Raw genomic sequence first — 11,466 nt, 5'->3', positions numbered from 1 at the left:
TCTAAACAATTCCTACACTGGGACAAGCGAGTACTTTGATAGACTATGGATTTAAGGGCCCCCTAAACCTATTTTCCCAGTTCCTGACCCCCCTTTCCCTACTTTGTTCAACAGCCACACCAACCACTATTTTATTAGCGATGAGGCCACCTGCAGGAACAATACACGCCAGCAATGCCTAAAGGACTGAGAATAGTGCCGAATGGTAGAGAAACAATGGAGGGGGGGAGAGAGAGGGGTGACAAGCTTAAAGGACCAAGTTCATGCATGGAGTGGGAACGAAGGGATTAAGGACTAGTATCATAATTTGAAGGACCATTAAATTTTTGTTATTTATTAGTCGATTGGCACATCACACGCATTTTTTTCACATCTCTTTCATCGTGTAATTTTGTGCTTAATTACAACGATTTGTTTAGGTTTAAGTGTCATTAGGTTGGGACCTTAATTTAGATATAGCATAGGTAAAAATTAAATAATACAGGTGTCTTGATGATATATTTAGTTTTAATTATTTATAAAAATCTATAATTTAGGCTACATAAAATTAGAAAGTAAATCTATTTTATCCATAATAGCAGTATAAATATAAATGCATTGATAAAAAAAAAAAAAAGAAATATAAATGTTGAGATTCCAATTGAAAAGAAAAAGAAGAAAAAGAGAAAAGGGCAAACTTTTTTTTAAGGAGCCTACTTGAGTGCGAAGAGAGAGAGAGAGAGAGAGAGAGAGAGGAAAGTCCGAGTGAATCCTCCATTGTTGTCGGTTGTAGGTGAGAAAATAGCTGTGTTTAACATTTCTCGCCAATTGTCAACATCTCCATATCCACACGGTTGAAAAGTCGCATGCATTTCCGTTTTCGATTACTACTCTGCAAGAAGAAGGGGAGAGAGAGGTACAACACAGATAGAGAGACCTACCGCCTCAGCCTCCTGACACGTGAAGCTCTTAATTGCTTGCACCTGCAAAAACCAACACTACCCACATCTTCCAAAACCTGTATTTACCTCGCTTTCTGTCACTCTTGCTTCTCCTCCTCTACCTGTCTCTGTTTTTGCAGCTAATGCTGTCTCAGATTTTATTCAATATCTCTATTTAATTCCCCAATTCTTTCCCTTTACAATACACCCTTTTCTCTATTTAATAATACCCACCATTCAATTTTGCATACTTCTCCACTTTCTTTAGCTTTTTCGCATCTCTCTCAATCCGCAGCCGTGATTTATATTAGTGTATTCCTCCATGCACGGCTACAGCCGCCTCGGCAACGGCCGCTCCGTCGCTGCAACCACCACACCTTCTCCTCCCTCCTCCCCTCGTCTTCGCCATAGCCGTAGCAAGTCTGGTGGGAATGGTGGAGGTACTGGTGGCGGTGCTGGCGGTGGTAGTGGACGTGGCTCCAAACAGAATTGGGTGGAGGCGTTAATGTTTTCACTTGTTTCTTTGGTTTTTAAGAGAAGAGGCGTGCTTTTATTAGCGCCTTTGTTGTATATTTCTGGGATGATGTTGTATATGGGATCTTTGAGTTTTGACGTAGATTTGAATTTAAAGAATGGCGGTGTTGTTGTACGGAAGCGTCCTCCGCCGGGGTCCGTGTACCGGAGTCCACAGGTTTTTAAGAAGCTGTGGCCGCATATGGAGGCTGAAGGCAATGGAAGCCGCAATGCGGTACTGTTTCTAGCTTGTTTTGGCTTTCTAGCTGTTTGGATTTTCTATGGATTCTATTAAAGTTCTATTCTTGTTTTTTAGAAATTACTGCTTTTGTTGAGTCGGGCCGTTTGGCTGCCTCTGTTGTTGGCAGTTTCTTAGATATAGCTCTGTAAGTTAATAAAATTCTCTGTAGCAAGAACTGTATTGGTGAAGGGAACTTCACAATCTTGTGGCTATCATTTTGTGGTTATGCATAGAAATTTAACGTCTAATTTTACTTAATTCTCTTGATGCATGTGCTTTTAACCGCCTTGAAGCTCTGGCATATCCAATGAGCCCATTGGATAGGCTAGTGTTTCATTGCCATCCGGTAACGTTTTAAATGATATTTGTATCTTTTTTGTTTCCCAGAAATTAATAAGGTGCCCAAATTGACCCCTTATTTGGAATTTGGGTTTCTGTATGGATGTACATGCCATGATAAGTCATTGAATGATAAAATTTGTTTTTGTATACTAGGGGTAGGAACTTCCTATCTGCTTATGGTCTTTAACTAGATTTCCTGCATGAAAGTAAGAGATTCTTGCTACTGGTTGCATTAGAGAAAACTACCCATATAAACTCGATCTCCACCCCAGAGAATGCAAGCATCTTTCTCTTATATAGCAGTAGAAATAACATTTTTTATGCCATTTATGTGAGATTGTGAGAAAGGACATATTTTCGTATTTGTGAGGCATCTAATGGTTCAAATATCTGGTCAACATTCTCCTTATCAATGGGCTATTTTATCTTGTGATCAGGAATCAAGTTGTGCTAGAGATAATGGGTCTAATAAGACCCTTGTTATGGCACTCAAAACACTCGGTGATGGCATTACTCAACTGAGAGACTGCATTTGGGTATTCTTTATCCCAAGGCTAGAAGAACTTTTTGGTTGGGATTTTCACAAGGAGTAGAAGGGGTAATCTTGTTAGGTGGGGAGCAGGGGGAGAAAAACTATGGAAGAAGGAGGGGGAAAAAGGGGTGGGGGGTGGGGGTTGTTGGGGTGCATTTTTGAATTTGAATATTTGATCAACTAATTTATCCCAATATTCTTCTCATATATATGGGCATCCAGAGAACTAAAATAAAATCCTGTAATTAAAGGAACAAATTCCAACGGTATACCCCAAATGATACCTAATTAAAATTTATTATGATCCCTCATAACTGGGGAAATTAAGATTGATGCTTGGGTAATGTATTTAATGTTGGGCTGTCAAGTCATCAAATGATGGCAATTTCTGTGATTTCTCATTTATTGTCTCTAAAGTAGTATTATTTTCCTCTTTGCAGTTTGCTTTATTCATTTTATGTTAATTTCAAGTTTTATTTTTCTTTCTCTTTTCCTCCTCCTGCAACATAATTCATAATTCAATATTCCATTTAAAACTGATGCAAACCATATCATACAGCTGAGGAGGGCGTGGGATCCAAAACTGCGTGAACGTTGGAAGCCTTGTGGCAACAAGAATATTACTGAAACAGGTTTGTTTTTCTGTATAACAACATGGCCAACCAAAGAATGATCTATTCTAATAAATTGTAGAAAAAATAAAATAAAGTCTAAATTTATTTTGCAATAATTTCAAAATTTGAAGTTAAAATTTGTATTATCATGTTAATATCTAGAGAAATAAATTAATTATAGTTCATGCTTGTTTTTTTATCAATGTTAATGTTCCTCTTATTTGTATTAGGCATTTCATTATGATTGTTGAGGCATTTTGGGTTGCTAATCCACTTCCCCCCCTCTCCCTCTCTCTGTTTTGCTTTTATGATTCCCAGAATTGCCAAAGTCTAATGGTTTTCTTATAATTGAGGCTAATGGTGGCTTGAATCAACAACGTTTATCGGTACGTTTCATCTTTTGATGTAGATTCTTTTGCTTTTGACTGTTAAAATGCTGCACCAATATCATGCACTTTATTCAGGCCATAACTATGCCATGAAAATCATTTATTTGCTTGATTACTTTTCTGTTAAAGTTTTATTCTTGTTTTCCTGGAGACAGATATGCGATGCAGTTGCTGTGGCAGGATTACTGAATGCTACTCTTGTAATTCCATTTTTTCATTTGAACAGTGTCTGGCAAGATTCCAGGTGATTCTTGTTGTTGTTGGTATTATTATTATTATTATTAGGGCTAACTATACAAATAGTGTCTTAACTTTCCCAAATTTGACAATTGATTGTTTGAAATTTTTACTTTGTCAATCAAGTGTCTGAATGGACTTAATTTTTTGCCCTTCTTTCTGTTCTACCACCTCTAATGCAATACATCAGCGGTCAATTGATTGGAATTTCCGAAGACTTATAATGGAAGGAAGTGTAATTGTAGAAATTCTCTCTGTCATATAATTATTCTGTCTACTTTTACACCACTTCCATTGTTCTTTTTTCCTTCAATCTCCTTCCCCATGCTAAGAGCTTTTGGGTCCAAATCCAATGGCATCTCTTTTTATAGTGTGGGTTACTTATGTTTAGACATACAATAGGCGTGTTGAACAAGGTAATGTAATGTTTAACAATGGTTACAGGAAAAAATGAGAAAAAGTAATTCTCAATCAATCTAAGTCAAAGGACCATGCTTCTCTTCTTTTTATTCCCTCCCATTTCCATTCTTCTGACTTTCTATCCTAAGTCCCACTTGATCAATGTGACATTTCAATGTCACCAAAGTTTCTCTTCTTTTAAACTCATGTTTGAGGGCTTCCTTTGCTGCCATTCCTGCCACTAGGGGCTATTATAAGCACAAACTCAATATCACTATATAGACTGAATTCACATCCATAATTTTTTACACAATGTAAAAATGTATTTTGCAAGGCTTTGTGCATTTTGGGGTCCAAGAAGGGTTAGAGGTAAACAGCATTTTCACTTACACTGTCAGAGGTTGTTTGGTGATATGAACCTGTCACCTGTAGGTCACAATTGAGCAAACTTACCATTGCACCAAGGCCCTTGCACTCATCCATATTTATATGTATTTATTTTTGTGTGTCTCAGTTGTTTTAATTGTGATCTATTCTGTAGATCTTCAAATCTGAGACAAAGACAATGTAAAAAGGAAGTCAAGTTTCATATTAGAATTTAGAACATGATATACTCTCACTACTGTACTGTGTATCCAAGGAAACTGTTACATAATTTATTTTTTGGTTGCATTAGGTTTTCCAACTTTTTCTTAGTTTGGCTGTTATTTTAAAATATTTGATTCCTTCAGTTCTTCTATATTAAATATATGAGAATATTTCATTTTTGTTCAAGATATATGGAAGAATTACCTTGTTTCTCCTTTTCCTTCCCTATTACAGCAAATTTGGAGACATATTTGATGAAGATTTCTTTATACATGCGCTTAAGAATGATGTGGATGTAGTTCCAGAACTCCCAAGAGAAGTACTTGACCAGTTTGACAATAATATAAGTAGTATTGTAAATTTGAGAGTAAAGGCGTGGTCCAGTCCAGCCTACTATCTTCAGAAAGTGCTTCCAAAGCTGATGCAGATGCGGTATGCAGTTATATATATGTTTTCTATTAAAAGTATGAAAGCTGGTCCCCTTTCTCCAAATAAAAAGAAAATTTTAGGACTTTTTATTTGTATGACTTGCATTTGACTCATTAAATTGGTGGTAGTTGTTGATCATTCCTATACACATTCACCTCCAATACCTATATACTAGACTTGCTTAGTAGATTTTGGATGAAATTGGGTTGCTTCAGTGTGTCACTTTCTTTGAAAGGCATAGGCGTTGTTATTTCTTGGACCCTTTACTTTCCTGTTGCATATTTCTAAATTAGCAACGAAAGTAGTGATGATTATGTTTAGGCCATATAAACCAGAGTGTCATAATAACCTTTTTCAGATACAAAAAGTATATGTAATAAACTTTACATTGTTAGAACATCCAGCCAAAAAGTTTAAACTAATTGGTGGAGAGGTCTATGCCATATAAGGCCATGCCAAGCTTTGTCCTTTGCTAGCATGGGATAACTCAATGCCCCTCTCATGTATAGGATCAGAACCACATTTAACACTGCAAACTTGGTAACAAATACAATTATGAAAATGAGCATATCAAATTCAAGTGGGACAGTTGATAATCTTGAGATGCTAAAGTAGGTATTCATATTACTCATGAAGTTTATAGAAGTTCATGTTGTTGTAGTATTATACGTTTTTATAGATGAAACTTTAAAATTTATTTTTTATTTTTTGTTTTTGAGTAGGGAGATCAGTGGGGACTCGAACCTGGATCTGCCAAGTGAGTGATATGCTTTTAGCCATTGTATTAAGCAAGGCTAGGCATGAAACATTGAACTTATTGTTACAATTTTTTAATATCTATGTATGATTGGTATCAAATAGAGCTGAATGACAAAAAAGGATTTATATAGCCCGATCCCAACTAGTTTGGGATTAAGGTTTAGTTGTTGACGTTTTTGTGTATCAGTCAGTTCTCTCACAATCTGTAACATTTTTGTTTGTTTAGGGAAGGCTGCATTTTTTGAGTGACTTGCTAGTCTGTACACACATATATACACACACTCGGGCATAATAACTTACACAAGCAAATAATCATAAATACAAGCCTAGTGAAAGTGAAGGAATAGGAGGTAAAAAGAAGCAGTCACATCCACATGTGTGTGTGCACCAGACACGTGCTTTCAGTTTGTGATGAACTTATTAAGGTTGCTTTCACGTATTTGCAATGAATCTATTTTTTCCATTGGTATGCAAAGCTGTCTCATCAAAATTTTTCATTTACTGGGAAATTTGTTACAAGTACTTTTCTAACTCCATTGTGCAGGGCAGTTCGCATTGCCCCTTTCTCCAATAGACTGGCTCAAGCAGTTCCTCCAGATATCCAGAGGCTTAGATGCTTAGCCAATTTTGAAGCACTGAGGTTTTCAGAACCTATAAGAACTCTTGCAGAGAAGATGGTTGATCGAATGGTTAAGAATAGCTCACAGAGTGGGGGCAAATATGTTTCTGTGCATCTTCGGTTTGAAATGGTGTTGCATTCATTTCTTTACTTTAAATGACACTATTACTAGATTTGTTTTATTCCGCTTTATTCCTCAAGTCTTTTTCTTTTTCTTAATTTTATGTCAGGATATGGTTGCATTTTCATGCTGTGAGTATGATGGCGGGGAGGAAGAGAAACATGAAATGGATATTGCTAGAGAAAGAGGCTGGAGAGGAAAATTCAGGAGAAGAGGTAGGGTAATAACGCCAGGAGCAAATCGTGTGGATGGGAAATGCCCTTTAACCCCACTAGAGGTGATCCAACTGTTCTCAGTCTCTTGGTTGGTTTTGATGAATAGAATTTCCCTTTTTATAGTGTTCAATTCAGGATTTGTTGTAGGACCCATGCAACACTCTTAGTAAAGTTCCACTCCTTAGAAAATAAGCATCAACTTGTGAGAGCTTTTTCTACTCTAATGCTAAAGATAAGTTATGATCATTTGCATGATGCTGTATAAGTCAATGTTACTGGATGAAGTTCATCTGATTCTGAATGCCATATGCTTAGTGAATATAGTAACTCAGTCTTGGAAATCTAAGAGTTCATTACAAATGAAAGCTACATGTTTCTTGCACATGCACGATGGTGCCTGACCAAATGAAGAAATAGGACTCTTCATGTCTTGAATGGCAGCCATTTGAGTCATATTTTTGTTAGTTGTTTCATTTTTTCACTTATGAAAGTTCTCAGCTATGGTGTACTTTGAAGATCATGACTGACTTAATGTATTGAATTGATGTAATGTATTTTGAATTACAGGCTACTGTATCCTTTATGTGACTACACAAAGAATTTTGATTCTAGTTCTCTTCTTGAGAAAAGATCTAAAAACAAAAAATGAAATTTCTAACCAATGCTACATTTATCTCTGTGTAATATATATGGTTGGTTTTGCAGGTGGGAATGATGCTTAGGGGCATGGGTTTTTACAATACCACCTCAGTTTATGTTGCAGCAGGTAATATTTATAAAGCGGACAAGTTTATGGCTCCACTTAAACGGATGTTTCCGCGTTTAGAAACAAAAGATACACTAGCTACTACAGAAGAACTTGCTCCATTTAAGGTATCAAACTATTACCCCAGCTAAATGAGACATCTATCACATAATGTAAAGAAAAAACTAAAAGTTGGTTAAAAAAATTCAATCTTTGTAATACTTGAGTGTGTGATGTAGGGCCACTCATCTAGGTTGGCTGCTCTGGATTATACAGTTTGCCTGCACAGTGAAGTCTTTGTCACAACTCAAGGTGGAAATTTTCCCCACTTTTTGATGGGTCATAGGCGTTATTTGTATGGAGGTCATGCAAAGACGATTAAACCTGACAAAAGAAAATTGGCTCTCTTATTTGATAAGCCCAATATCAGGTATAGTGCAATTAAATCTTTTTTCTTTTACTTCAAAGTTTTTTTTCTTGAATTCTGCAGCACTCCGTGCTTTGTGGAGCTGAAATTGAAGAAAAAGATGTGCCCTTGTATGGTTTTTTTTTAAACATCAAGCTTACAATTGATTGGATTCTGTTAAATACCTTGCAATAACTTACCCCTAAAACCTCTCTGATAAGGGCAGAGAGCCCAAGGCTTTGTATACCCAGCCTTACAACCATTGTGGGACATTGGGATTGTGACAGATTCACATTTTAAATCTACTTGTTTACCATCTTCCTTGCAGATAGTGCTTGCATTTTCTTCTCTTATTACACCATACGAGGTTGCGCGTACTGATGCCCAAGTAAAAAATATGAAATTTCTATAAAAAAAAAAAAAACCTGTTGGAAATTTTATAATATATCTGATGGTCGTTATGTCATCTCATTGTGGGTGTTTTAGTACTGTTATATCATGGATACCTTAATCATGTTGAAAGATTTTAAGTACACTAGTCTAAAAAGATGTTGGTCAATTTGATAAAAGCTGCAGTATGCGGCTTTTATGGGGTCTTAAGACTCTTTTTAGTGCATTGTGCAAATGACTGACATATTATTGGCCAGAAAAAAAGGAAAAAGAATTGGGATTATAATTTTGAATTGGGAGGGAGGAGAGGTGGACAAAAGAGTCACACTCATGGTTATGCCTTTCATTATTGTTACGACATCATATTACTTTTATGCTGCCGCAAGTTCTTGAGCTGTTGCCAGTGTCCTGCAAAGAATCAGAGTGAGGTCAGTTGGCCTTTGGCAACCACTCCAACAATAAAGCGGGAAAATGATTGATGTCAGATGAGAGTTTTCATGAAGTTTTTTAGAAGAATTGCGTACCTTGTAAAGAGGAAAATATGTCCTTCAAATAGACTGCCTAAGAGCCGTTTCCTCGTCATTAAGTCCTAGCGTGTCCCATACAATTTGGTTCTAATGTCATAATGATCTCAGATGTTACAGGCCGTTGGCCACATTATGAAGGATCTGAATATAGCTGTCTGAATCAAGAGCATTCCGAACAAACTATTGTTAGTTCATTTGGAACCCCCATGCTCGGTGATTTGTCTCTAGGCCAAGCTCAAGACTGAGCAATGTGCGATTACCTGTCAGGTGTTGCTGACTTGGGATGAATCTTAATCACTCAGGTCACGTTTAGCTATATCATTACTCTTTAATGACTAACTTCTATAAATGAAAGTCATCTCCAGTTGTTTTTTTTGTCAAAATCTACCATCTTTTTTCAGAGTACTTGGAAAGATTGGTAGTTTTAATTTATTTTTGAGGTTGTTCCTGGTGTTTTGTGAACGGCAAGTCCTTGCAAGTTGCAGCTTTTAATTTTTGCTAGATATATGCTCCTAATCATTTATAGTTGGTAGAACGTCAATTCACCATACAGTGATGGTTTGTAACCCTTTCTTCTTGCCTGTTAGGTTCTTGACATGCCAAATGCTAGACAATTGACATGCATGACCAGCATTTCCAAACGCTTGAGAGCCCATGTGCACTGAATAAGCTGCCTTTAGTTTTTATTATTGATCACCCCGGGAAAGATCTTCATTTAATCATTATGTGTTTCTGATTTATGTTTTACAGATGGGAAGTCTTCAAGCGACAGATGCAAGATATGCATCGACACAGTGATGTCAAGGGATCTGAATTGAAAAAACCCAGTGGATCACTTTACACATTCCCTATGCCTGATTGCATGTGTAAATCACCCAAAGCAAGACATGGAGACACCAATAAGACAACAAAACTGAAGCTCTAGCCAGGTGATAGTTTCTGGAGTTATAGAATTGTTATACGTGTAATTTTTTTGGTGTATCATGAAAATTAACGAGCAGAAAAGAGTGTCATTAGATTTTATTCTTTGAGAAGGGCTGGAGGAGAACATTACAGGTTTATTCATCAATGTTCATTACCTCGCCTATGATTGGAATGTTGTCCTCAATTTCACTGTAAATGATGCATTAAAAAAAAAAAATTGTTATTAGTTGGCAACAAAATTGTTGGAAGTTTGGATGGTATCTCTCAATTTATATTCACTTGCTAGAGTTTTTCTTGGCTTTTTTTCCCCTCATTTTTAGACGGAGATTTCAAAGAATTCATAGATTTAATACAAATTATTCATTTGGTTGAAAGAACATAAAACAATTCAATGATGAACTTACTTTTGGCATTTTTTTAACGGAAAATATTTTAAATTAAGTTATTTTTAAGGAAAATAATTTTATTAAAATATAAAAATATTTTATATATTATTAATTTAATATTATAATTAAATAATAAAAAAAATTATATATTTTTATAACATTTGTTTTTTACAAATAAATTGAATATCACGAAGACTAAGCTGAAAAAAAAACAAAGATCGCCGCTCAATTGCTCATCGAACCAGGAAAAGCCTGCTTGGCCAAACTGCCATCCTCCACGATTTAGTTTATTTAATCATATTCAATTTGATTAGACCTCCTAATGCCATAACAAGTTTTGCACAATTGAGGTGACTTTACCTGGCCGCCGTTATCATCAAGAAGGTTTATCTGTACATACGACAACCAATAAGTTATCAATAAAAATTATTTTATTAAAATTTAATTAATATTTTTAAAATTTAAATTTATTTTACAAAAATTATGTTATTAAAATTTAATTAATATTTTTAAAATTTAATTTATCTTAAAAATATTAAAATTTATTCTTAATTATATAATCTCATTTTAAATTTAATTATTATTATTTAAAATTTTAATTTTATATATTTTAATTAATAATCTATATAAAAATATTTTTTTATTACTCATCTATATTTTAAAAATTTAATAATTTCAGAAAATATTTAAATTCTATCATTATAAAAAAATACTTATATTTAATTAAATATATATATAAATGAGTTTAGTAATAGAAATCTAATATGTAAAATTTAAATTTCTTACGAGTATTATTCTTTAAATATGAATTTGTCTCAAATTCAATTATATACTACTCCCCCAATTAAATTTTGTTTATTAAAAAGAATTAAGTTTTATTATTTTATATTTAAAAATTAATAAAAAAGAAATTAATTAAATTAAAATTTTATAAAATTTTAATTTTCAAACAGAGAGAGACTGATTAAATTGATTCGAATCAAATGGGATATTATTGAAAATAAAAAAAAATAATTTTAAAGCTTTTATTCATGCATTAAAAATGAATATTACGTTTTCAAGCTTTTATTTATGTAACAATAAAAAAAATGAAGATATAGATATGTAACAACCTATATGTTATTCATCTTGATAAAATTAAGCTACCATTGCTTAAAATCAACATGTGCT

General features: G+C 34.5%; 1 protein-coding gene across 1 annotated transcript; it reads left to right on the top strand.

Annotated features, from left to right (window-relative positions):
• The first annotated feature begins 689 nt into the window (after positions 1 to 689).
• Positions 690 to 10,188, top strand: LOC110646131 (O-fucosyltransferase 9). The gene is made up of 10 exons (XM_021799479.2): positions 690 to 1,668; positions 3,108 to 3,180; positions 3,481 to 3,548; positions 3,707 to 3,795; positions 5,010 to 5,207; positions 6,508 to 6,712; positions 6,813 to 6,980; positions 7,624 to 7,791; positions 7,903 to 8,093; positions 9,737 to 10,188. The coding sequence occupies exons 1-10, from the start codon at positions 1,243 to 1,245 to the stop codon at positions 9,909 to 9,911; spliced, it is 1,761 nt and encodes a 586-aa protein (XP_021655171.2). The 5' UTR covers positions 690 to 1,242; the 3' UTR covers positions 9,912 to 10,188.
• The last annotated feature ends 1,278 nt before the right edge of the window (positions 10,189 to 11,466 follow it).

Source organism: Hevea brasiliensis, chromosome 16 (genome assembly GCF_030052815.1).
Source record: "Hevea brasiliensis isolate MT/VB/25A 57/8 chromosome 16, ASM3005281v1, whole genome shotgun sequence".
Taxonomy (NCBI): Eukaryota; Viridiplantae; Streptophyta; class Magnoliopsida; order Malpighiales; family Euphorbiaceae; genus Hevea; species Hevea brasiliensis.
The sequence above is the reverse complement of the archived record's forward strand: the minus strand, read 5'-3'. Positions and strand labels throughout refer to the sequence as shown.

Coding starts and splice junctions, on each gene's coding strand:
- LOC110646131 (XM_021799479.2), top strand. CDS start 1,243: ATGCACGGCTACAGCCGCCTCGGCAACGGCCGCTCCGTCGCTGCAACC. Junction 3,796..5,009: donor AGTGTCTGGCAAGATTCCAG/GTGATTCTTGTT, acceptor TCCCTATTACAG/CAAATTTGGAGACATATTTG. Junction 5,208..6,507: donor CCAAAGCTGATGCAGATGCG/GTATGCAGTTAT, acceptor TCCATTGTGCAG/GGCAGTTCGCATTGCCCCTT.